General features: G+C 49.4%; 1 protein-coding gene across 50 annotated transcripts in view; it reads right to left on the reverse strand.

The window, feature by feature from the left end:
* CAMKK2 (calcium/calmodulin dependent protein kinase kinase 2) overlaps window positions 1–27,083 on the reverse strand; it is a 56,693-nt gene that overhangs the window by 12,906 nt on the left and 16,704 nt on the right. For 15 of the 50 annotated variants that reach the window (XR_003720845.2, XR_013401599.1, XM_028829999.2 and 12 more), the window contains exons 2-11: window positions 24,392–24,921; window positions 20,586–20,633; window positions 19,221–19,274; window positions 18,403–18,454; window positions 13,656–13,789; window positions 10,186–10,222; window positions 5,317–5,338; window positions 5,083–5,171; window positions 2,979–3,178; window positions 2,369–2,422 (exon numbers count right to left, since the gene is read on the reverse strand). Coding sequence is in view for 47 of the 50 variants with exons in the window: in XM_077955498.1 (XP_077811624.1) it covers window positions 2,369–2,422; window positions 2,979–3,178; window positions 5,083–5,171; window positions 5,317–5,338; window positions 10,186–10,222; window positions 13,656–13,789; window positions 18,403–18,454; window positions 19,221–19,274; window positions 20,586–20,633; window positions 24,392–24,921 (1,220 nt within the window). In the remaining 3 variants the exon portion in view is untranslated. Of the gene's footprint in view, window positions 1–2,368; window positions 2,423–2,978; window positions 3,179–5,082; window positions 5,219–5,316; window positions 5,364–10,166; window positions 10,223–13,649; window positions 13,790–18,402; window positions 18,455–19,220; window positions 19,275–20,585; window positions 20,634–24,391; window positions 24,922–25,593; window positions 25,845–27,083 lie in introns of all 50 variants that reach the window. The other 35 variants (XR_013401600.1, XM_077955533.1, XM_077955512.1 and 32 more) reach the window with 12 other exon arrangements.

The following is a 27,083-nucleotide window of genomic DNA, read 5'->3' on the forward strand; positions in this document are numbered from 1 at the left end:
CCCAATACCACCACCGCCCACATCATTCCTCATGGTGGCACTTATCCCTGACGTTATCGTACAGATTTGTTTATTGTTTAACCCCTCCCACGGGAATGTTAGCACCAAGAAAGCAGGGATTTCTGTCTGTCTTGTTCACTGCGGACTCTCCCATGACTAGGTGCGTTCCTGGCACAAAGTAAGGCCTCAATAAATATCTGCTGAATTAATGGATACTTAATTATTTCTGTCAATCCTCTCAGAAGTCATCAGAAATAACAAGTAGTATTCTCATTTTACAGAAGAGAAAAACAGAAGTTCAGAGAAATAATGTGCCCCAGGAAGTATGAAGAGGGATTTCAGCCTAGATTCAGCTGACTCCAAAGCCTATTGTTGCACCACCTTCTGGGTGACAAATCGATGCTTTCACCCAGCCGAGGGCCTCACTCAACGGGAGCACGGCCATGTGTGCTGGAAAAGGAATCTTTACATGGGGCACTGAAAACGCTGGAAAAGGTGGCAGAGGGACCTGAACCCCCCTGTCTAAGGAAAATGATTTCATTAAGAGCAGTGGCTTGAGCTCTAGCTAGTCACTGCCTTCTAAGGCATTTGGAAGGAAGAGCAGAGATGGTGGTAACTTACTCTGAAACACAGTAAGAAACCAGATAGACTGAGGGATGGGTAAGGAATGAACAGACAAGCACAGGAAAAAGTTAATAGTAGAATCCAGGTGGTGGGTATGTGGGTGTTCACGGGACAATTCTTCCAGCTTTGCTATATGATTGAAAACTTTTCTAATCAAATACTGAGAGGCAATCATTATAAACTCCTTTACTTCTTCACGGGACCAGTTTCTCAGGCTTTCCTCGATAAGAACACAAGCTCAGGAAAGGGAAAAACCTATGTTTTTATTGCTCACATAATCAAACTGAACTTCAGAGTTAAAACAAGAAGGCCAGGCGTGGTGGCTCAGGCCTGTAATCCCAAATCCCAGCACTCTGGGAGGCCCAGGCGGGCAGATAATTTGAGGTCAGGAGTTTGAGACCAATCTGGCCAACATGGCAAAACACCATCTCTACAAAAATACAAAAATTAGCCGGGTGTGGTGGCTGGCATCTGTAGTCCCAGCTACTCAGGAAGGTGAGGCAGGAGAATGGCGTGAACCCAGGAGGCGGAGGTTGCAGTGAGCCGAGATCGCACCACTACACTCTAGCCTGGGTGACAGAGCAAGACTCCATCTCAAAAAAAAAAAAAAAAGAGAAGCCCCTAGATATCAATAATAACAAAATAACAACAACAGAAAAGCCCAAACAGCACTCCCTAAATCAACAATGGTAAACAGCTTTTTTTTTTTTTTTTTTTTTTTTTTTTTTGAGATGGAGTCTCGCTCTGTAGCCCAGGCTGGAGTGCAGTGGCCGGATCTCAGCTCACTGCAAGCTCCGCCTCCCGGGTTCACGCCATTCTCCGGCCTCAGCCTCCCGAGTAGCTGGGACTACAGGCGCCCGCCACCTCGCCCAGCTGGTTTTTTGTATTTCTTAGTAGAGACGGGGTTTCACCGTGTTAGCCAGGATGGTCTCGATCTCCTGATCTCGTGATCCACCCGTCTCGGCCTCCCAAAGTGCTGGGATTACAGGCTTGAGCCACCGCGCCCGGCAAACAGCTTTTAACTTCCATTCCTGTGTTACCCCTCTGACAAGAGCTTCTAGGAATACCCTGATGGAAAGAACATCAGAGCAGTATCAGGCTCAGGAGGAACGAGTACGGTTATTGATTAGTGATGTCTGTCTTGGGCTCAGAAATGCGAGAGGTGGCAGAACTGCTGTCCTTGCCCTAAATTTATCAACTATTTATAAACTCTAGAGCCTCTGCCAATCTTTGTTTTAACAGACCATTTTTTCATAGATATGATTATGACATACATACACATGTACATTTGAGAAGGCATCCTTTTTCACATTGAGATCTAGGTGTAGAAATAAAATAACTCTTATTTTATTTTATTTTTTGAGACAGAGTCTCGCTCTTGTTGCCTAGGCTGGAATACAATGGCGCAATCTCAGCTCACTGCAAACTCCGCCTCCCGGGTTCAGGCGATTCTCCTGCCTCAGGCTCCTGAGTAGCTGGGACTATAGGCACGTGCCACCACGCCCGGCTAATTTTTTGTATTTTTATAAAGACGGGGTTTCACCATGTTGGCCAGGCTGGTCTCCAACTCCTAACCTCAAGTGATTCGCCTGCCTCAGCCTCCCAAAGTGCTGGGATTACAGGCGTCAGCCACCATGCCCAGACTAAAATAACTCTTAAGTAAGTACTGTCTCCCTGCAAGGGTGACTATTAACCCAGGGGCTACCCAGCAGCACTGAGGGGACAGGACACCCCACCCTCTTACCTGGCCAAAGACAAAGCAGTATAGTGTCACGCCCATGGCCCAAACATCCAAGGCCTACAAGAAAAAGAGCTTAGTGTGAGGGCACAAGGGGCGGTCCAGCCTCCAATCCTCCAGCTTTCCTTTGGGGAACCACCTCTTGACTCAGCCCTTAGAGTTGGGGTGAGACCAATCCTGTCTCCTAGGCTCTGGGGCAGGCACAGGATCCAGGCCAGGCCAATGAGAGCACAACTACCCCCAGCCATAGTGATTGGCTCAAGCATGGCCACATGACCCACGTTGGGCCAATCAGAGCCAACCCCAGGGTTTTCACAGGAGCTATTCAGAACAAGGAATGCGCTTGCCACTGAGGTTGGCAAATGATAGAAAGTAACCTGGTCCCTGGGTGCCTGACCCACCTGTGGAGGAAACCAAATAAGAAAAACAACTGAAAGATGGAGAGAGATGGTTTCTGTTTGAGTCCCTGGATCTAGCCAAGCCTGAAGCCTACCCCTCAGTATCATGATCCAGTGGCTTCACTGTTTAAGCCTATGTGCGTTGGGTTTCGGCTGCTTACAGCCCAAAAGACATTGACACAGGCAGAACTCTGTGGCTGAGGCAGGCCCAGGCTTACCTTCCCAGAGAAGATCTTGCGGGTCTCGGAGAGCGACTCGGGCGCCATGAAGGCGGGTGTGCCCACGGTGTTGGAGAGGAGAGCATCACTGCCCTTGAACTCATTGCTCACACCGAAGTCAGCAATCTTGATGTGCCCATCTTCTCCGACCAGGAGGTTGGAAGGTTTGATGTCACGGTGGATGATCTTCTGGTAGTGTACTGGGGAGGCGTAGACAGCAGGTGGGAGATAGGGGCAAGAAAACCCCATGAGCACCTCTATGCGGCCACATGGCCTGGAGACATAGGCATGGCACCCTCTGGTGCCTGGTCTCCCACAGACCCAGGCCTTTTCCAACCTTCCGCTCCCCAAACCTGCCACGCACTGACAGGCTCTAAAAGATGAGGGAGAAAGTGTCTTCAAGGAAGTCCCAACCCACCATCACCCCACCCCTTCCCGACAATGACACATGAACACTGCCAACAGCAATTCGTAATCGCCTGTTATTAACTCACAAGTGACAGTGCATGGAAAGTTTTTGCTGTGCTTGGCTCACAGCCAGAAGTGAGAATGACAGCGAAACATAGTTTAATTTACCAACAGCCAATACTCAAATGATTTACCAAACCAACAATGACCTGAGCATGCCGATTTGAAATGTGAACCACATACAGAACTGAGGGCTTGGCTAACTCCTCCTGGCTGGATATCAGCCCATGGTACAGGCCAGCTCTATGGCCTGGAAGACCCAGCTGCCGTTTCTGGGGTGATGATGATGATAAAGATGATTTCAGTAAAAGCAGTAGCAGCTCCCTCTGCAGAGCACCAAGTGAGGGGCCCGGCCCTGTGGTAGGTGTTTCACATTCACGTTTTACATTTAATTCAACCTCATAATCATCCTATGTGACAGGCAGGGATAAGAGCTAACATGTTGGCCAGGCACGGTGGCTCACGCCTGTCATCCCAGCACTTTGGAAGGCCAAGGTGGGTGGATCACCTGAGGTCAGGAGTTCAAGACCAGCCTGGCCAACATGGTGAAACCCTATCTCTACGAAAAATACAAAAATTAGCCGGGCATAGTGGCATGTGCCTGTAATCCCAGCTTCTTGGGAGGCTGAGGCACGAGAATCGCTTGAATCCAAGAGGTGGAGGTTGCAGTGAGCTGAGATCATGCCACTGCACTCCAGCATGGGCGAGAGAGCAAGAATCTCAAAAAAAAAAAAAAAAAAAAGACTAAGATGTTTAACAAGCAGAAGCAGAGAGGACACCTGCCAATCAAACACTGATGTGTACTGGCCAGTCTCAGCCCTGGCGAGAGATACGTTATCCCCATTTACAGATAAGGAAGCTTAGGTTCCAGGAGGTGAACAGGACTCTGATCCCAGGGTCGCTGGCAGGAATAAGAGACAAAAAATGAAAAAATAAAAAATAGAGCCCCAAACAGTGCCTGGTGCCCATAGAAAGTGCTAAATAGTCACTACTGTTACTGCTCTTCATTTTGCCGAGTGGCAAGAAGAAGGGTTTTGGCTCACCTGGGCCGTGGCCCTAGAGTGGCTCTCTGCAGCTGGCCCTGATTCTGCATCTCACACAATTCTGTTTCCCACTATGATGGTTTATACTGAGTGTCAACTTGATTGGCTTGAAGGATACAAAGTATTAATCCTGGGTATGTCTATGAGGGTGATGCCAAAGGAGATTAACATTCGAGTCAGCGGGCTGGGGAAGGCTGGGGAAAGCAGACCCACAATCTAATCAGTTGCCAGTGAATATAAAGCAGGCAGAAAAACGTGAAAGGTGAGACTGGCCTCGCCTCCCAGCCTATGTCTCTTTCCCATGCTGGATGCTTCCTGCCCTCAAACATCAGACTGAAGTTCTTCAGTTTTGAGAGTTAGATGGGCTCTCCTTGCTCCTCAAGCTTGCAAGGTCCTTGTGATCGTGTTAATACTTAATAAACTCCCCTGTTTGTATATAAATATATCCTATTAATTCTGTCCCTCTAGAGAACCCCAATCCACCCGCCCACATCCTTGTGCTCCAGGAAGAAAAGAGACACTTTCCAATTTGTACCCACGCTCGGAATGCTAACTACCCACTGGGTGAGAGCCCTCCCGCAGGCCCTGCTTACAGTACTCGATGCCTTTGATCAGATCCTGGAAGTAGAAACGGGCCTGGTCTTCAGAGAGCGGTTTGAGGGTGGGCACTTCCATCACGGGCCTGAAAGGTCGACACACGCATGAAACACAAACCAGACCCGCCCGGCCCTTGCCCTCTCTCATGAGCAGAGCCCGGTGGCACCTCACTCAGCTATACAGCTCGAGAAGCTTCTCACATCACCCCTGCTGGGAGCTGGGACACTCACCCTTGGTTGACCAGTTCGAACACTGTAGGGAAGAAAAGGGAGTGAAACTGTTACATGGGAAACTGAACATCCCCCTCTCTCTCTCTCTCTCTGTCCTCCCCACCTCCCAACCACCTCCAGAAACACCGAGAAAGACAGAAACTGATATTAGAGCTGGGGAGAAGAACAGTCCACTGAACCAAGCTGGCCAAGGTCCTGCTTTGCTAAATTTCCATCAGAAGGCAAAGAACCAGGAATTTCTGACGTCCCCAGGCCCACAGTCTGGCTTGACTTCTAGTGCTCAAATTGGCCCAGGATCCACCGATCAAAGAAAACAAGGCAGGGGGTTGGGCACGGTGGCTCACGCCAGTGTAATCCCAGCACTTTGGGAGGCCGAGGTGGGCAGATCACCTGAGGTCAGGAGCTCGAGACCAGCCTGGCCAACATGGCAAAACCCTATCTCTACTAAAAATACAAAAATTAGCTGGGTGTGGTGGCTGGTGCCTGTAATCCCAGCTACTTGGGAGGCTGAGGCACAAGAATCACATGAACCTGTGCAGTGGAGGTTGCAGTAAGCCACGATTGCGCCACTGCACTCCAGCCTGGGCAACAGAGCAAGACTCTGTCTCAAAAACAGGTTTTTTTTAGATGAAATTTACATAACATAAAATTACCCATTTTAAAGTGTGTAATTGAGTGGCATTTAGTATATTCACAATGTTGGGCAAGCATCACAACTATCTAGTTCCAGAACATTCTCATCACCTCAAAAGAAAAACCTCATACCCATTAGCAGTTACTCCCCATTCTTCCCTCCCTCAAGCCCCTGGCCACCACCAATCTGTTTCCTGTCTCTATAGATTTGCCTGTTCTGGACATTTCATATAAATAGAATTGTACACTATGTGGCCTTTTGTGCCTGGCTTCTTTCACTTAGCATCATGAGCACATTTTTGAGGTTCATCCACACTGGTGCATGGATCAGTGCTTCATTCCTTTTAATGGCTGAATGATATTCCACTGTATGGATAGACCACATTTTCTTTGTCCATTCATCTGTTGAGGGGCACATGGACTATTTCTATTTTTTGGCTATTGGGAAGTGCCACAGTGAACATTCGTGTACAAGTATTTGTGTGGATATCTGTTTTCGGTTCTTTTGGGTATATACTTAGGAGTGGAATTGCTGGGTCACGTGGTATAGTTATTATTTGATTCTGCTATGACAAGCATAACTGGGAATACAAGGCTATACTTTAGGAAGTAAAAAAAAAAGAGCACAGTCAATTTCAAAATCCAGTGGAGAATGACTTTGGGGCTGCTTGTTGTTCTGGAATCATACACCCACGATGAGATGAGCATGTAATAGAAACCAGAGGGGATACCCCATTTTCCATGATGTGATTATTATGCATTGCATGCTGGTATCAAAACATCTCATGTAACCTATAACTATATCCACCTACAATGTACCCACAAAAATTTTAAAAAACTTTTTTTTTTTTTTGAAATGAAGTCTTGCTCTGTTGCCCAGGCTGGAGTGCAGTGGCACCATCTTGGCTCACTGCAACCTCTGCCTCCCGGGTTCAAGCAATTCTCCTGCCTCAGCCTCCCGAGTAGCTGGGACTACAGGCACTTGCCACCATGCCCAGCTAATTTTTTGTATTTTTAGTGAAGATGGGGTTTCACCATATTGGTCAGGCTGGTCTCGAACTTCTGACCTCAGGTGATCCGCCCACCTCAGCCTCCCTAAGTGCTGGGATTACAGGCAAAAACATTTTTTTAATGAAACCAAAGGGTTGTTTCAAAGCTCTCCAAGGGCTGAGGTGACCAAGGGGAACAGGGAAGCTACTCAGACAAAAAGAAGGCTTAAAGGTTCTGATCAGGCCAGGCGTGGTGGCTCAAACCTGTAATCCCAGCACTTTGGGAGGCCAAGACGGGAGGATCACAAGGTCAGGAGATCGAGAACATCCTGGCTAACACGGTGAACCCCCGTCTCTACTAAAAAAAAAAAAAAAATACAAAAAAATTGCCGGGCGAGGTGGCGGGCGCCTGTAGTCCCAGCTACTCGGGAGGCTGAGGCAGGAGAATGGCGTGAACCCGGGAGGCGGAGCTTGCAGTGAGCCCAGATCGCGCCACTGCATTCCAGCCTGGGCGACAGAGCGAGACTCCATCTCAAAAAAAAAAAAAAAAAAAAAGGTTCTGATCAGGAAAAGAACTGAACTCTCCCAGGCCTTCCCTGTCTTCAGTTTCATCAACCAGCGTGAGTTAGGGCAGATTTGCTGTTGCTTCAGGCTATAGTTAAAAGCAAAGGCAATGCTGCTATGGTGCAGCTTCTACAGACAACCCAACGCTGGCCCCCTCAGCTCTGGCCTTTCCTGCCTTGGTTATTTAAGTCTTAACTTGCAAGCTTCATGAATTTCAGCACCATCCTCCCACCCACCCAAGCACCATAAATCCGGTGGCATGAGGGAGGGTGGCCTGTTGAAACAGGTCTATTTTCAGTCGCTGACAGTTCAACCACTTTTGGGGCTGAGCAGTGGGTGGGAATTTTTTAACCTCTAGAAATAGAGATGGAGTTTTCTACCTTTTTTTTTTTTTTTTTTTTTTTTTTGAGACAAAGTCTTGCTCTGTCACCCAGTCTGGAGTGTAATGGCACGATCTCGGCTCATTGCAACCTCCGCTTCCCAGGTTGAAGTGATTCTCCTGCTTCACCCTCCCAAGTAGCTGGGATTACAGGCATGTGCCACCACATCTGGCTAATTTTGTATTTTTAGCAGAAACAGGGTTTCACCATGTTGGTTAGGTTGGTCTCGAACTCCTGACCTAAGGTGATCCACCTACCTCGGCCTCCCAAAGTGCTGAGATTACAGGTATGAGCCACCATACCCAGCCCCCTCTCCAACTTTTTTGTTTTTTGTTTTGTCTTGGGACAGGGTCTTGCTCTGTCGTCCAGGCTGGAGTGCAGTGGCACAATCATAGCTCACTGCAGCCTCAAACTCCTGGGCTCAAGCAATCCTCCCACCTCAGCCTCCCAAGTGCTAGGGTTACAGGCATGAGCCACCGCACCTGGACTGAGTTTTCTGCCCTTGGCATGTCAGGCCTGTAGCTGCAGACCCTTCCTGATACCTACTACCTGGCCTCATGCACTGCCCTGTCTGTCTCAGGCTCACACAGCTGTGACTGGAAAGTAAAATATAACCGTGTCAGGATTTTCGAAACCACTGGAATCACATACCCCAAATTAGCATGGCTCCTTTCTGCAACTGCCACCTCAAGGAGTGAAAAACTGTCCCTGCAGCTGCCCAGCTCAAGTAAATCAGGAAACTGTTCCTTGAGGCTTGGGCCATGCTCGCTTTATACTCATTCCACCCCTCAGCTCAAACCCCCCAATGGCTTCCATCACCCTCAGAGTCAAAGCCAATTTTATTTTATTTTATTTTTTTATTTTTTTGAGACAGTCTCACTTCGTTGCCCAGGCTGGAATGCAGTGGCACCATCTTGGCTCACTGCAACCTCTGCCTCCCAGGTTCAAGTGATTCTCATGCCTCAGCCTCCTGAGTAGCTGTGATTACAGGGGAACACCCCCATGCCCAGCTAATTTTTGTATTTTTAGTAGAGACGGGGTTTCGCTATGCTGCCCAGGCTGGTCTCAAACTCCTGAGCTCAGGTAATCCACCCGCCTCGGACTCCCAAAGTGCTGGGATTACAGGGGTGAGCTACTGCGCCCGATCCAAGTTCTTTACAATGTTGTAAAATACCTTCTGCCACCTGGTCCCTACTGTTCTGTCCAAATGTCACGTTGGTGAGACATTCCTTGGGGGAGCCACTGTATTTCTCCATCCCCCAACCCAAAACTCGAGGCCCCTCGTTTACGGTGTTGTCACTTTGGAAACCCATGCATCACACTCAGGTGCGCTCCCCAAGCACAGTGGGTTTTGAATGTTGTCCCTGATGAACCTAGAGCAGGGTCTGACAAACTGTAACATTTGTTGAATGAACAAAGGCACGCCTCAGAAACAGCTCAAAGCCATTCTGACCTGGATCTGGGGTCCCAAGTGAGAGAATTATGCTAAGAATGCCATTCTGGGCCAGAATGACTTTTGACATATTGTGATTTCTGTTGTATCTCCCCAAACTTCATTTATTTGCCTACTATGTTTATAATCTGGCCATACCTATATGCCACATAAATTATTTATTTAATGTTTTTCTTTAAATTGACTCAGTTTTTAATTTTTTAGCCTTGTCCTAGATGATAGTATCCATGAAATCATGAGTTTGGGGTGCTGGTGACAGTTTTTCCTATACAATGTTAAATTAAATCTAGAATTGTTTTTCTACCTTTTTTCTATGTACCACCTAGAACAGTTCCCACCATATAGGAGGTGGTCAATACATACATGCTTTGGGAGGCCAATGCAGGAGGATCTCTTGAGCCCAGGCGTTTGAGGCCAGGCTGGACAACATAGGGAGACTTTGTCTCTACAAAAGTTTTTTAAATTAGCTGGGTATGGTGGCTCATGCCTGTAATCCAGCTGCTCAGGAGGCTGAGGTGGGAGGATCGCTTGAGCCTGGGAGATCAAGGCTGCAGTGAGCTGTGATCACACCACTGAACTGTAAGCCTGGGCAACAGAATGATACCCTGACTCAAAAAAATAAATACATGCAAATGAATGAATAGGAGATACAGATAAAGTTCCAGCAAGAACTCCCTTCCACCTCCTGATCCCAACCAGGGGTACGGCCTCCGGTGGGGCCAGCTGGACCAGGAAAGCGAAAGCTGTCTTTGATGGAAGGTGCCAGGGCACAGGCTGCCTCGAGAGGACCCCTGGGCATTGGCAGGTGTGGTGCCTGAGTGAGAGTGGCACAAGAAAAGGGCTTCCTTACCCATGTACAGATGGTCCTCGTTGGGGTCATCCAGGACCTTGGCACAGACACATGGAACAGGCAGGAGACCGACAGCGGGGGAGAAAAAGAGAACAGATATGAGCAGGGAGGAGGAGCATCCGCGTGGCTGCGTCTGCCAACAGGAGGGCTGCACCTGGCAGTGTGTTTCCCAGTTAAGATGGAGGGCATAGGGAAAACCCCCAGAGTGTAAGATCCTAATGGCTATTCGGAAAATAAATGCCACTGTCTGATCCTCAAGGATATGAACACTCAGAAAGGAGGTTGCAAAAGGGAGGGGCCAAAATACCCCACCGGTAATATCTCATGCTTGAGTAAGAGTCCAACCCGTCTCTGGCCGGGCGCGGTGACTCACGCCTGAAATCCCAGCACTTTGGAAGGCCGAGGCAGGCGGATCACCTGAGGTCAGGAGTTCGATACCAGCCTGACCAACATGGAGAAACCTCATCTCTACTAAAAATACAAAATTAGCTGGGCGTGGTGGCACATGCCTGTAATCCAGCTACTCAGGAGGCTGAGGCAGGAGAATCGCTTGAACCCGGGAGGTGGAGGTTGCAGTGAGCCGAGATTGCGCCATTACACTCCAGCCTGGGCAACAGAGCAAGACTCTGTCTCAAAAGAAAAAAAAAAAAAAAAAAAAAAACAGGAATCCAACCCATCTCCTAGGAGACAGCAGTGTTCAGGGTGAAAATTCAAATCCTAACTGGGCTCAAGTGACTCCATGAAGCCTCCCCATTGTCCCTACCCCCACAGGAAATGATGTCTCCCTGCTCAGAACAGCCATAGCACTTTCTCTCTCTCCAAAAGACAGGCAGCAGGCTACATTCATCTTGGTTTCCTCAGTGGCGTCCTGTACGGGGCACGGCATACAGAAGGTGCCCAGGGAACATCTGATGAATGAACCAACAGATGGGCTGGCAGAGTCTTGTTGGGTGAAAAGGCCAAATGCCATAGGGCAGCGGAGAGAAAAGACACCCTGCCAGGACCAGGGCCCTTCGCTAACCAAATGCCCTTGGGCTTCCTCGAAAACGGCCAACTCCAGCACCAGTGAGTCGAGATTGTGACACTCAGTGTGACCGGTGGTGATGGCCTGCAACTGCCATCTCTCTCCTTTGGGAAGAAACAAATGCAGCTTCCCTGGCTAGATTAGTCCCCCTGATTCTTCCCCCATCACATCCGCTTTCTCCAGCCACCCAAGATCAATAAGACAACAGGTCCCAGGAAACGGAGGCACCCTCGGCAGAGCCTGGGCACGCAGGCTGAAGCCCTGAGCCATGCCCTGTGGGGAAGGCACACCCAGGACCTTGTCCACCTAGAGCTCTGCACCCGATGAGTCCCAGGCAAGGTGGTAGCTAGCCCTCACATCTCCTGAAGGCACTGTGTGCTGCCCCAAACGGAGGCTTCCAGCCCTTTCCACACACAGCTCTCTGCCCTGCAATGCCTTTCCGTGACTTCTCATCCAGGGAACCACCACGGCCATCTCAAACATCACTTCCTCTAAGAGGCCTGTCCCAGCTTCTCCCAGTGAGCTGGCTGCTCCGCTCTGTACTCCCATGGCACTCTGAACATCCAGCACAGTGACAAATCCTTGCCATCTAGACCAGAGGTGCTCCAAACATGATCTGGAGACTTCTGCAGATCCCCAAGATGCTTTCAGGGAGTTTACAAGGTTCACTATTTTCACTTTAAAACGAAGACAATATTTGCCTTTTTGACTCTCATTCTCCACTAGTCTACAGGGTTTTCCAGAAACCTGATGATATGTGATGTCACAACACATTGAATGCAAAAGCGGATATGAGAATCCAAATGTCTCCTATCAAGCCAAACAGTAACCCAAAAAAAGGCAAAAATGAAAAACGAAGCCACTCTTCTACTTTTTATTTTTCATAAAAATGTATTACTTGGCCAGGTGTGGTGGCTCATGCCTATAATCCCAGCACTTTGGGAGGCCGAGGCAGGTGGATCATGAGTTCTAGAGAAAGAGAGCATCCTGGCTAACATGGTGAAACCCCATCTCTACTAAAAATACAAAAAAATTAGCCAGGCGTGGTGGCACGCACCTGCAGTCCCAGCTACTTGGGAGGCTGACGCAGGAGAATTGCTTGAACCCAGGAGGCAGAGGTTGCAGTGAGCTGAGATTGTGCCACTGCACTCCAGCCTAGGCAACAGAGCGAGGCTCCATCTCAAAAAAAAATGTATTACTCCTGTTAACACATAATAAGCGTATTGTTCTCTTTTTGTTTCTTTTCTTTTTTAGAAACAGGGTCTCACTCTGTCTCCCAGGCTGGAGTGCAGTGGCGCAATCATGGCTCACTGCAGCCTCGAACTCCTGGGCTGGTGATTCTCTCACCTCGGCCTTCAGAATAGCTGGGACCAAAGGCGTGCACCACCATACCCGGCTAATTTTTTTAACTTTTTGTAGAGATGAGGTTTCGCCATATTGCTCAGGCTGGTCTCAAACTGCTGGCCTCAGGCGATCCTCCCACCTCAGTCTCTCAAAGTGCTGGAATTATAGGCATGAGCCATCGTGCCCAGCCTGTTGTTTTTAAATAATTAATAGTTTAAATTTTCTCAGTTTTAAATTATAATGTGGTAGATATTACTAAATATAACTCATATACTTTTGAGTCTTCAAAAAAATTGTTTTATTTCTGAGACAGAGTTTCACTCTTGTCGTCCAGGCTGGGGTGCAGTGGCATGATCTCAGCTCGCTGCAACCTCTGCCTCCCAGGTTCAAGCAATTCTCCTGCCTCAGCCTCCCAAAATGGCTGGGATTACAGGCATCCGCCACCATACCCAGCTAATTTTTTTGTATTTTTAATTGCTGAGACCAAAAAGTATGAGAACTGCTGATCTAGAGCAGGGACTGGCAAACTATGGCATGTGGGCTGAATTCAGCCCTCTGCCTGGTTTGTTTGTTTGTTTGTTTTGTATTTTTAGCAGAGACGGGGTTTCACCATATTGGCCAGGCTGGTCTCAAACTCCTGATCTCAAGTGATCTGCCCACCTCGGCCTCCCAGAGTGCTGTGATTACAAGCATGAGCCACTGCGCCTGGACTTGTTTTTGTAAATAAAGTTTTACTGGAACACAGTCATGCCATGTGTTTCCATCATGTGTGTGGCTGCTTTTGCACTACAACTACCCATATGTGTAAGTAGAAAGAGAACCAGCTTCAAAGAGACAGAAATGGGTGAAGGGATCCCTCTGAGCCTCAATTTGTCCGTAAAATGAGAGCAATAAATACCTGACACAAAAACAAAGCAGGCAAAAGACAGAAGGGAAAAAATAGTTAATGTGAGTAATAAATCGTCTTAGGGAGCAGTAAATACAACTCAGGCCTGCAGTGAGCAGTCTGGTGTGACTTGGCTCTCCCTGGAAACCAGCAGCGGGGTGTCTGGGTATTAGCAAAGCCAGGGCCTCCCGCCCTCCTCGGCGCCTCCACCCTTACCTCCACCAGCTTCACCACATTGGGGTGGTCCAGCTTCTTGAGGATGGCGATTTCCTGGTACACCTGCTCAATGGGGCCCCTGGGCTGGATGCAGCCTCCAGGAGCTGGCCGGGTGCCTCGGGGTGGGGGGCGGCCTGAAGGAAACAAAAGCAGACCCAGGGTCAGGGCAAAGAGACTTTCCTCCGCAGAGGGCAGCTGCAGGTGGGATGCCAAAAGGGGGAGGGTCTCCGCAGGGCTGGAGGGGCTGCTGCCACCAGGGGCTTTAACTAGCCCTCTCCTCCTCTGTCTCCTCTGCCGCTGGAAGTGAGTGAGGGCGGAGCCCTCGGCCGTCCTGTGAATTCCCTCCTTCCTGCCACATCCCCAGTCCATGCCCCAGTCCACAGTGAAAGGCAGGAGTGCTGAGGCAACTGCAGTCTAGCTCAGCAATCTCAACACCCAGGGTGCATCAATCACTTCCCCTCTCTGGGCTCAGTTTTTATAGTCCACAAAATGGACATAAACATTAACTCTTACTCCTTAACTCATAGCACAGATGGCCGGCTGGGCGCTGTGGCTCACGCCTGAAATCCCAGCACTTTGGAAGGCTGAGGTGGGGGGATGGCTTGAGCCCAGGAGTTCAAGACCAGCCTGGGCAACAAGGAGAAACCCCAACTCTACAAAAATCACAAAAAATTGGCCAGGTATGGTGGCATGTGCCTGTGGTCGCAGCTACTCAAGAGGCTGGGGTGGGAGGATCACCTGAGCCCAGGAAGGTCAAGCCTGTAGTGAGCTGTGATCATGCCACTGCACTCAGCCTGGGTGACAGACTGAGACCCTATCTAAAAAAAACAAAAAAAAAAAAAAAAAAAACTGAAATAGCACAGACGTAAAATGAAGCCAGGGAGAAGAAAAGAAGCAAGCATCAGGAGAGAAAAACAAAAGGCTATACAGAAGGGAGAGGCACTCAGGCCAGTGCTTGATCCTGCAGTAAATAATAGGCAGTCACAAGGATGTACAGGCCCACAGTGAAAACCCTCACGATGGCACACATCCCATGTACGTAAGGCTCTAAGTGTGACTAACAGAATAGAACAGGGATGTGATCGGCCTTGGAAAAGGAAAGGCAAAAGTACAGGTGTCAGAGGGAGGATGTGAAAGGAGGAAAGCTGAGTTCAAAGGAAAAGAGAGGGCGTGGGGAGATGGCAGACACTCGCCATACAGCTGGAAAGAGGGGGAAGTGGTGGGTGTGTGTCCACAGAGGAGCGGACCATCAGGAGAGCGTTCCACTGCCTGCTGGGGAAAGGGAGGTGCTATGGTCAGGATGTTTGTGCTCCTCCAAAATTCCTATGTCAAAACCTAATCCCCAGTGTGATGGTATTAGGCGACGGGACCTCTGGGAGGAGAGCAGGTCACGAGGGTAGAGCTCTCATGAATGAGATTAGTGCTGTTATAAAAGAGACCCCAGGCTAGGTGCAGTGGCTCAGGCCTGGAATCCCCGCACTCTGGGAGGCCGAGGCGGGTGGATCATGAGGTCAGGAGATCGAGACCATCCTGGCCAACGTGGTGAAACCCCGTCTCTACTAAAAATACAAAAATTATTCAGGCGTGGTGGTGCCCGCCTGTAGTCCCAGCTACTTGGGAGGCTGAGGCAGGAGAACCACTTGAACCCAGGAGGCGGAGGTTGCAGTGAGCCGAGATTGTGCCACTGCACTCCAGCCTGGTGACAGAGCGAGACTCCACGACTCCATCTCAAAACAAAACAAAACAAAAGACCCCAAAGAGCTGTCTAGCTCCTCTGCCATGTAAGGATGCAGTAAGGCACTACCTATGTCTGTTTGTTTTGAGACAGGGTCTGTCTACCAGGCTGGAGTGCAGTGGCACAATCAAGAATCACTGCAGCCTCAAACTCCCAGGCTCAAGTGATCCTCCTGCCTCAGCCTCCCGAGTAGCTAGGACTACAGGTGCACACCACCATGTCCAGCTAATTTTTAAATTTTTGGTAGAGACAGGGGTCTCACTACATTGCCCACACTGGTCTCAAACTCCTGGGCTCAAGCGATTTGCCAACCATGGCCTCCCAAAGTGCTGGCGTGAGCCACTGCACCCGGCCTGAGATGGTGCTATGAACCAGCCTCCAGAAGTGTGAGAAATAGGCCGGGCGTGGTGGCTCAAGCCTGTAATCCCAGCACTTTGGGAGGCTGAGACGGGCGGATCACGAGGTCAGGAGATCGAGACCATCCTGGCTAACACGGTGAAACCCTGTCTCTACTAAAAAATACAAAAAACTAGCCGGGCAAGGTGGCGGGCGCCCGTAGTCCCAGCTACTCAGGAGGCTGAGGCAGGAGAATGGTGTGAATCTGAGAGGAGGAGCTTGCAGTGAGCTGAGATCCGGCCACTGCACTCCAGCGTGGGTGACAGAGCAAGACTCTGTCTCAAAAAAAAAAAAAAGGAAGTGTGAGAAATAAATGTCTGTTGGTGAAGCCACCCAGTCTCTGGTACATTGTTACAGGACACCATTTGTTATTTGAAGACAGGAGGTAAGAAGGAGTGTTTAAGCGAGCGAAATCCTCTACCAGAAGAAGTCAGAAGCAGATGTCAAAAATTGATCATAGTGATGCAAGGATCATGGCCTGGCGCAGCGTTTGGACAAGCAGGATAAACCAGGGTCCTACTGTTAGGATGGGGTTTGTTATTTTTTTTTTTTTGAATTGGAGTCTCCCTCTGTCGCCTAGGCTGGAGTACAGTGGCGTGATCTCGGCTCAGTGTAACCTCTGTTTCCCAGGTTTAAGCAATTCTCTGCCTCAGCCTCCTGAGTAGCTGGGATTACAGGCGCCCACCATGCCCGGCTACTTTTTTGTATTTTTAGTAGAGACGGAGTTTCACCATCTTGACCAGGCTGGTCTTGAACTCCTGACTTCGTGATCCACCCGCCTCGGCCTCCCAAAGTGCTGGGATTACAGGCGTGAGCCACCACGCCCAGCTGTTTGTTCTTACCTAATTTCTCTTTTTGGCCCAAGCTGACATTTTGCCCAGCAATGCTGGCAGGGAGCTTATGTTGAAGCAGCCTCCGATACGCTCACCTGCAGGCCTATCATCTGACCACACACAGGAGCTACCGGCAACTAAAAGTGCTAAAAGTCAAGGTTGCCTATAGGAGAAGGAAAGAGGTCAGCAAGAAACTGTTCTCCATGATGAGCCCTCCTGTGCTCTGGCCTTTTTTTTTTGGGGGGGGGGCAGGGGAGTAGATATAATTCAAATATCTGGCATTTACATGTTTTTAATTTATCCTTTTTTTTTTTTTTTTTGAGAGATGGAGTCTCGCTCTGTCGCCCAGGCTGGAGTGCAGTGGCGCAGTCTCAGCTCACTCCAACCTCCACCTCCCAGGTTCCAGCGATTCTCCTGCCTCAGCCTCCCAAGTAGCCAGGGATTTACAAGTGCGTGCCACCACGCCCGGCTAATTTTTGTATTTTTTAGTAGACACAGGGTTTCACCATATTGGCCAGGATGATCTTGAACCCCTGACCTCGTGATCCACCCACCTCAGCCTCCCAAAGTGCTAGGATTACAGCCGTGAGCCACCGCGCCCAGCTAAATTTACCATTTTAAAATGTGTATTTTAGTGGTTTTTAGTGCACTGACAAGGTTGTGCAACTATCACCATTATCTATTGCATAATTTTTTTTTTTTTTTTTTTTTTTTTTTGAGACGGAGTCTTGCTCTGTCACCCAGGCTGGAGTGCAGTGGCATGATCTCAGCTCGCTGCAACCTCCTCCTCCTGGGTTCATGCAATTCTCCTGCCTCAGCCTCCCGAGTAGCTGGGACTACAGGCACACACCACTACACTTGGCTAGTTTTTGTATTTTTAGTAGAGACAGGGCTTCACCATGTTGGGCCAGGTTGGTCTTGAATTCCTGACCTCAAGTGATCCACCCGCCTCGGCCTCCCAGAGTGCTAGGATTACAGGCGTGAGCCACCGTGCCTGGCCAACTGCAGAATATTTCAATGCCTCTGTAAATATCTCTATATATATCTGATATCTATCAGCATTCACCCCTCATTCCCCGTTTCCCAGAGCCCCTAGCAATCACAAATCTACTTTTGCTCGTATGGATTGGCCTATTCTGGGTATTTCACATAAATAGAATCACATAATTTGTGACCTTTTGCATTAGGCTTCTTTCACTTAGTGTAATGTCTTTAAGACCCCTCTGTGTTGGGGCATGAATTGGTACTTCATTACTTTTAAGGGCTGAATAATATTCCATTGGATGCATATATACTCTCTTCCTTCTCTGAGGCCGTGTGTGCTATTTCCACTTTTTAGTTATTTGACTAAACCTGCTATGAACATTCACATACAAGCTCCAGTGTGAACATGGATGTTCCATCCTCTTGGGTATATATAAGTGGGAGTGAAATTACTGAGTCATATGGTAATCCCATGTTTAACTTTCTGAGGAATTGCCAGAGCGTTTTCCTCTATTGGATTTTTTGACTTGATACCTATATCACTTTAATAAATATTTTTATTTTATTATTTTTTGAGACAGAGTCTTGCTGTGTCGCCCAGGCTGGAGTGCAGTGGCGCGATCCTGGCTCACTGCAAACTCCTCCTCCCAGGTTCAAGCAATTCTCGTGCCTCAGCCCCCCAAGTAGCTGGAACTACAGGCACCCGCCACCATGCCCGATGCAACGGTTCCCATTCAGAAGGCTCCGCCCTGTCTTGCCTCAGCCCCTGTACCTAAGAACAAAGGCCCGCCAAACTCACGTGGAAAGCCGGCCTGCCGGATCAGCTTCTTTTTGGACAGCACCTTCATTGCCTGCAGGAAAAGAAGACCCCAGGTCCGGGTTAAAGCAGGGAGGAGAAGGGGAAGGAGGGCGAAGTGGGGGTTCGTCTACTCCAAGGCCGGCCCAAGCTCCTGGCCCCCGGCAGGTTCAGGACAACGGAGTGAGTCCCTCATTACCAGAGGGGGTCAAGCGGCCAAGGGTTGTAGGGAGGCTAGACTCCTGGGGTGCATGCCTCCAGCTCTGAGCTGTTCCTGAGGTTCACGGTCACCTCTCTCAGCTGGGAAACCACGAGCCTCGGGACTTGCTGCCATCGAATCAAAACACAAGTGAGCTGGAGCGATGGGCAAAGGAGGGGCAGGACTGGTTGTTTTACACATGGGGAAACTGAGGCTCAGCTGTTTTACACATGGGGAAATATCACTTGTCAAGGTCACATGGTTGGCACACGATAGAGTCAGGTTCGAACCTACGCTGGACTGACTCCAAAGCCACCCACGCAGGTATCTGTCTCACTGCTGCCTTGTTCTCAGTACTATGGAGGATGCAGAGATGACAGCTCAGAGGAAGGGCATAAAAGGCTTTTGCTGAATGGGTAACTCTTTCTGGGCCAATCCCCTCACCTCCCTGTTTTCCCATCTGTAAAATGGGCATACCACTTCCTTCCTGAGGCACAAAATAAACATGACCTAAGAATAAAATGGGACAACAGCTATGAAAACTTTCCAGGAAGCTGAGTGCTGGAAAGGAGGCTCTTCTGTGGATAAAGAGGGGGGCAGGGAGGAGAATGCGGATACTCACATAGTAGGTATTGTCATTTTCATTGTAGGCCAACTTGACGACACCATATGAGCCCTGGATAAAGGGAGATGCCCATGACATACTATCCAGAAGTTAAGATCTGCAAAATGAGAACCCTAATACAGACGTTGCAAACCGGCAGCCCATTGGTCAAATCTGTCCCGCAACTGTATTTTGTTGGAGCCTAGGTTTTTACAAAGTTTGGATTAGTTGCCAAGATTTAAAAATGGAAAGATCTGGGCTGGGCACGGTGGCTCATACCTACTTTGGGAGGCCAAGGCAGGCGGATCACTTGAGGTCAGGAGTTCGAGACCAGCCTGGCCAACATGGCAAAACCCCATCTCTACTAAAAATACAAAAATTAGCCAGGGCATGGTAGCAGGCACCTGTAATCCCAGCTACTTGGGAGGCTGAGGCATGAGAACCACTTAAACCTGGAAAGCAGAGGCTGCAGTGAGCTGAGATTGCAGCACAGCACTCCAGCCTGGGCGACATAGTGAAACTCAGTCTCAAAAAAAAAAAACAGTAAAACAGTCTGATATAAAAATCTATATTCCTTGCCAGGCATGGTGGCTTACACCTGTAATCCCAGCACTTAGGGAGGCTGAGGTGGGCAGATCACTTGGGGTCAGGTTTGAGAACAGCCTGGGCAACATAGTGAAACCCCGTTTCTACAAAAATTACAAAAATTAGCCAGGTGTGGTGGTGCGCACCTGTAGTCCCAACTACTTGGGAGGCTGAGGCAGGAGAATCACTTAAGCCCAGGAGGCAGAGGTTGCAGTGAGCCGAGATTGCACCACTGCACTCCAGGCTTGGTGACAGAGCAAGATCCTGTATCAAAAAAAAAATCAAGATTCCTAGTTTCTTTTGAAAAAATGGAAAGATCTAGCTATATGTAGCCCTCATTTCCATATGTTGATGGTTTGCCACAGTCCTTACCACTCCCTACTACCTTAGAGCTGGCATGCCTCACTCCTTTATATTACTTACTTGTTTTCTATTGGCGTTCAGATATTTGACCATGGTAATGATACCTCCCCCCTAATTGGCTAAAACAAAAGCAAAACTAGATATCAGAGTACCTCGGGGTGAAACAAAACCCCAAATGTAATGGGGATGTAACTATCACCAAGGTGATATGGAATTTCTTTGGAAGCTTTCTGAGCTTCTGCAGAAACATGTTTAATTTTAAGATACAAGAAAACAAAACTAAACCAAAAACCTAGATCATGAATGACAAAACCCTTTCCACCAACCTCGCCTTCAAAGACTCCTCTCCTGCTCCCAGCTTTACCCCCTTCCCTCTACAGTATCTGAACGCCCCCAGCGAATGCAGAAAGCCAGCCTGGCTCCGGGGATATTTACCTTTCCAATTTCATCCTTCAGGGTATACTGATTCAGCTGCACACAGTCCTAGAGAGTAAGCAGAGACACGTGGAAAATGAATTTTAAGTTTGCAACTAGAGGCCAGGTGTGGTGCCTCACGCCTGTAAGCCCTTTGGGGGGCCAAAGCGGGAGGATCACTTGAGTTCAGGAGTTCCAGACCAGCCTGGCCAACATGGTGAAATCCCGTCTCTATAAATAATATAAAAATTAGCTAGGCATGGTGGTGGGCACCTGTAATCCCAGGTACTCAGGAGGCTGAGGCACGAGAATTGCTTGAGCCAGGGAGGCAGAGGTTGCAGTGAGCAGAGATTGTACCATTGCACTCCAGCCTGGGCAACAGAGTAAAACTGTATCTCAAAAAAAAAAAAAAAAAAAAAAAAAAGTTTGCAACTAGATACATTTCTCCAAATTAAACACACACAGGTAACCAGAACCCAAATCAAGAAAGAGAACATCCCCAGCTCCCAGAAGCCACTCCCACCACTGCCCTTCCCCAGGTGGCCACTCTCCTGACTTCTAACAGCACTGACTTTGCTTGTTGTACTTTGTCAAAATGTAAGCACACACTCTGGACTCTGGTAAAACCCATTTTTTTTAGAAGGTTGTTCCTAGTTTTAAAAAGTAAATCTTAAGGCCGGGCGCGGTGGCTCAAGCCTGTAATCCCAGCACTTTGGGAGGCCGAGACGGGCGGATCACGAGGTCAGGAGATCGAAACCATCCTGGCTAACACGGTGAAACCCCGTCTCTATTAAGAAATACAAAAAACTAGCCGGGCGAGGTGGCGGGCGCCTGTAGTCCCAGCTACTCGGGAGGCTGAGGCCGGAGAATGGCGTGGACCCGGGAGGCGGAGCTTGCAGTGAGCTGAGATCCGACCACTGCACTCCAGCCTGGGCGACAGAGCGAGACTCCGTCTCAAAAAAAATAAAAAATAAAAAATAAAAAGTAAATCTTAAATCAAACAAGTAATCCTTGGCTACATTGTCCTGTAAAAACATAAAGTGGGCCGGGCGCGGTGGCTCAAGCCTGTAATCCCAGCACTTTGGGAGGCCGAGACGGGCGGATCACGAGGTCAGGAGATCGAGACCATCCTGGCCGACACGGTGAAACCCCGTCTCTACTAAAAAATACAGAAAACTAGCCGGGCGAGGTGGCGCGTGCCTGTAGTCCCAGCTACTCGGGAGGCTGAGGCAGGAGAATGGCGTGAACCCGGGAGGCGGAGCTTGCAGTGAGCTGAGATCCGGCCACTGCACTCCAGCCTGGGCGGCAGAGCGAGACTCCGTCTCAAAAAAAAAAAAAAAAAAAAAAAAAAACAACATAAAGTGATACAAGAAGAGCAAGTCTGTGCAAGCTTGGGGTAGACAAGGGTTTCTTAGATAATACGAAAAAGGTACAGACAAAAGAAACAAATGATAAATTGAACTTCACCAAAATTAAAACTTTGGCTCTTTTTTTTTTTTTGAGATGGAGTTTTGCTCTTGTTGCCCAGGCTAGAGTGCAGTGGTGCCATCTCGGCTTACCGCAACCTCCGCCTCCCAGGTTCAAGCAATTCTCCTGCCTCAGCTTCCCAAATAGCTGGGATTACAGGCACCCACCACCACACCCAGCTGATTTTTTTGTATTTTTAGTAGAGACGGGGTTTCTCCATGTTGGCCAGGCTGGTCTCTAACTCCTGACCTCAGGTGATCCTCCTGCCTTGGCCTCCCAAAGTGCTGGGATTACAGGCATGAGCTATTGCGCCTAGCCTGTTTTGTTTTTTGTAGAGATGGGTCTTGCTATGTTGCCCAGGCTGGTCTCAAACTCCTGGTCTCAAGTGATCCTCCCACCTCAGTCTCCCAAGTAGCTGGGATTACAGACATAAGCCATTGCACCAGGCCTTGGCAGTTTCTTAACAAACATCTACCATACCACAGGCCATTCTACCCTATGGAAGTGAAAATGTGTTTACAAAGACTTGCATATAAATATTAATAACAGCTTTAGTTGTAATAATAAAAAATTGGAAGCAATCCAAATGTCCTTCAGGTAAATGAATAAGCAAACTGTGGTACGTCCATACAATTGAAATTATTCAGCAGTAAAAAGGTACTACGGATATACGCCACAATATGGATAAATCTCAAAATCATGATGCCGTGAAAGAAGCTAAGCTAAAAAGGAGCCGTTGCTCATGGGTCCCGGTTCTGTCTCTGGTTCATGCTGTGAATTCTCCCTCCTCTCAACTCTCCAGGGCCCCATCTCCAATTATGAAAGTTTTTCCTGGCCTTCAAAATGTAGTCCCTATAGCCGCTTCAAAATCAGCCCCTTTGGCCGGGCACAGTGGCTCATTTCCGTAATCCCAGCACTTTGGGAGGCCAAGGCAGGTGGATCACTTGAGGTCAGGAGTTCAAGACCAGCCTGGCCAATATGGCAAAACCCCATCTCTACTTAAAAAAAAAAAATACAAAAATTAACTAGGCGTGGTGGTGCACACCTGTAGTCCCAGCTACTCGTGAGGCTGAGGCAGGAGAATAGCTTGAACCCGGAAGGCGGAAGTTGCAGTGAGCCAAAATCGTGCAACTGCACTCCAGCCTGGGTGACAGAGCAACCCTCCATCTCAACAACAACAACAATTAAAAAGCCCCTTTAGAAAGGCATTCTGATGTTGGGCCTTCTTCCGATTAAATTCATTCATTCCTTCAACAAATATTTTTGGGCTCCTACAATGTGCCAGGTACTCTGCTAGGCTCTGGGGATGGGATGGGGTGTGGGGGTGGATGAAATGATCCTATGGAGCTTACGTTCTGGCTGGGTGGAGACAGGCAATAAACAACTAAACCAACACACAGATAATCAGATGCTGATGAATGTTATAAAGGAAAGCAAATAGGGCCATGGGGCAGAGAGAGGCTGGAGGATGCTTTAGGGAAGGTAGCCCGGGGAGCCTTTTGGAGGAGGTGATACTGGAGTTGAGACTTGGACATTAGATGGAATAGGCCTTACAAAGTTGGCATGGGGTGGTGGGGGAGGTGGTTCCAATCAGAAGGAACAGCGAGAATAAAGACCCCAGGCGGGTAAGAACTTGGATTCCAAGGAATGCGAAGGCAGGAACAGAGGGAGCTTAGGGAGCTGGCAGCAGATGGCAAGGAGGGGTGGGAAAGGGTCAGACCACACAGGGCCCTGTGAACCCTGGTGGGGATCTGAGTTCTAATCTACCCCGCCAGGGTTTACGGTAAGGGTCTTGTGAGAAATGCACAGGAAATGCTGAACCCAGTGCCTGGTGCCAACGCATGCTCGGCCAGGCGGGTTGTCGCCAGGCTCTCAGTGACCGACCTCATTCCATCACACCTTCACCCACACCTCGGTCTCTGCTGGAGGCTCCCTCTGGCCCTGCAGCTGCTCTGTCCACACCCCCAGCGGGTCACACACACCCGCCCCAGCAGCCCTCACCCATGAGTATAAACACCCCAGCTCCCTCACCCCTGGCGGGATGACTCTGAGGCTGCTGTTCTATGCTGTTTCCCAGGGCCCCCCGGAAGGAACAAGCCCCAGGGGCCTACACTCCACACTGGTAACCGGCTCCATAACCTACCCTTTGCTGACCGCCTTCCCTTCCCCATGCTGATTCACGACCCCCCTAGGGCCCCTTTTTGGCCCCAGCCACCCCCCAGGTTCCCTGGAGTCAAGTCCTAGGTCAACTATGGCACTCAAATCCTTCTGGGGGAGCCCAACCTTCCACAGAGACCCTGCTGGGGGCAGGGAAGGGCACCGGGGACCCCTAGGACCTGGCTCACCACCGGCTCACGCACCTGCATACCCGTGATGGAGACATGGTGAGACTCCACTGTCGGCCGCCGGGGCAGCCGAGGCGAGGACTGAGGGGAGCCGACGGGCGAGTAGGGCAGGGATGGGCAGATGCAGCGTCCGTTCATGTCCAGGCTGCCGCCGGCTGCCAGTCCACCCTGGGACCGCTCTTGCAGAGAAAGCTTGCGACCGGAGAGGTGGGGTCGGGCCTGGGACCCGGAGGTGTCGAGGGGGACCTCTTGGCCATCGGCCTCCAGGGGCCGGTCCCGGGCCAAGCCAAGGTCCACAGCACAGCCCGGCTCACACTCGGTGACCACAATGAAGGACTCCATGCCCAGGTGAATGCTCAAGGATGACAGGCCCCGCAGGGCCTCACAGGGTTTCTGGCTTTGGCTGCTGCTGCTGCCCCTGCCCCGCAGCTCATCCTGGGGGGCGGCCCGGTTGCTGCTGGGCTGACTAGAGACACATGATGACATGGTGCATGCGCCAGCTTCATCCAGCACACTGGGACACTCCCATCCGGCAGCGGAGCCACCTGCAGAGAGAGAAAGGGTCAGCCGGCCCAGCTCCTAGGGGCAGGGGCAGGAAAGGAGCCCCTCTCCTCCTGGCCCGGGCTGCTGTCTAATTCCTGCCTCCAGTTGACATCCTAAAAAAATCTTGCAAAACATGGTGTGATCTGATCTCTGAGTCTATACAGAAAAGCACAGTCTGCATCTTCTTATATTTTTTTATTTTTCTTTTTTTTTTTTTTGAGACAAGGTCTCTCTCTCTCTCTCTCTCTCTCCCCTCTCTCTCTTCTCTCTCTCTCTCTCTCTCCAGGCTGAACTACAGTGGCATACTCATAGCTCACTGCACCCTTGAACTGCTAGGCTCAAGTGATCCTCCCATCTCAGCCTCCCAGGTAGCCAGAACTACTTCTCATACACCATGACAACAATTCCTAACTCAATTCCTATAGGAACAAGTATAAGAAAACCCCCAAATGTAGCACACGTGTCCCCTACAGAACTGATAGCTGCTTCCAGCCAATTGTTGCTCAGCAGGAATTTGGGCCTACTATTGCTGGTTTTCCTTTTGTTTTTTCCCAAGAGAAGCCCTAAGGAGGTTAATAAGGTTGCCTGACTTTTTCACATTAGCAATTATTTCAAATATTTTTAAATGCTAGGCATGAAAAATGCAGGTCAGGGCTGGATGCAGTGGCTCATACCTATAATCCCAGCACTTTGGGAGGCTGAGGCAGGCAGATCTCTTGAGTCCAGGAATTCCAGACCAGCTTGGCCAACATGGTGAAACTTCGTCTCTACTAAAAATACAAAAATTAGCTGGGCGCGGTGGCGTGTGCCTGTAATCCCAGCTACTCAGGAGGCTAAGGCAGGAGAATCGCTGGAACCCGGGAAGCAGAGGTCACAGTGAGCTGAGATCATACCACTGCACTCCAGCCTGAGCAATAGACCAAGACTGTCTCAAAAAAAAAAAAAAAAAAAAAGGGTTGCAGGGGAATCAAGTATGCCACAATATGGATGAACCTCTAAAATATTATGCTAACTGAAGGAAGCCAGTCACAAAAGGTCACATATATATGATTCTATTTATATGAAATTTTCGGAATACACAACTCCATAGAGACAGAAAGTAGACTAACAGTTGCCTAGGACTATGGGAATGGTGACGTTAGCGGGTGTGGGGAATGGCTGCTTAATGGGTACGGGGTTTCCTTTTGGGGTGACTAAAACGTTTTGAAAGTAGATAGAGGTAATGGTTGCACAGCATTGTGAATGTACTAAATGCCACTGAACTATACACTTCAAAATGGTCAATTTTATATTATATGAACTTTTATCTCATTTTTTTAAAAAAAGGCTGGGCACGGTGGCTCACACCTGTAATCCCAGCACTTTGGAAGGCCTAGGCAGGTGGATCGCGAGGTGAGAATTTCGAGGCCAGCCTGACCAACATGGTGAAACTCCATCTCTACTAAAAATACAAAAATTAGCCAGGTGTGGTGATGTACACCTGTAATCCCAACTACTCAGGAGGCTGAGGCAGGAGAATCACTTGAACCCGGGAGGCGGAGGTTGCAGTGAGCTGAGATCGCACCATTGCACTTCAGCCTGGATGACAGAGTGGGACTCCATCTCAAAAAACAAAAAGAGAAAGGTCGGGCACACTGGCCGGGTGCGGTGGCTCAAGCCTGTAATCCCAGCACTTTGGGAGGCCAAGGCGGGCGGATCACGAGGTCAGGAGATCGAGACCATCCTGGCTAACACAGTGAAACCCCGTCTCTACTAAAAGATACAAAAAACTAGCCGCGCGTGGTGGTGGGCACCTGTAGTCCCAGCTACTCAGGAGGCTGAGGCAGGAGAATGGCGTGAACCCGGGGGGCGGAGCTTGCAGTGAGCCGAGATCACGCCACTGCACTCCAGCCTGGGGCACAGAGCGACTCCGTCTCAAAAAAAAAAAAAAAAAGAAATGTCGGGCACAGTGGCTCACACCTGTAATCCTCCCAGCAGGTTGGGAGGCCAAGACAGGTGGATCACCTGAGGTCAGGAGTTCAAGACCAACCTGGCCAACCTGGTGAAACCCCATCTCTACTAAAAATACAGAATTAGCTGGGCGTGGTGGCGGGCACCTGTAATCCCAGCTACTCAGGAGGCTGAGGCAGGAGAATCACTTGAACCCAGCAGGTGGAGGCTGCAG

The sequence above is a fragment of the Macaca mulatta genome, chromosome 11 (assembly GCF_049350105.2).
Source record: "Macaca mulatta isolate MMU2019108-1 chromosome 11, T2T-MMU8v2.0, whole genome shotgun sequence".
In the NCBI taxonomy this organism is placed as follows: domain Eukaryota; kingdom Metazoa; phylum Chordata; class Mammalia; order Primates; family Cercopithecidae; genus Macaca; species Macaca mulatta.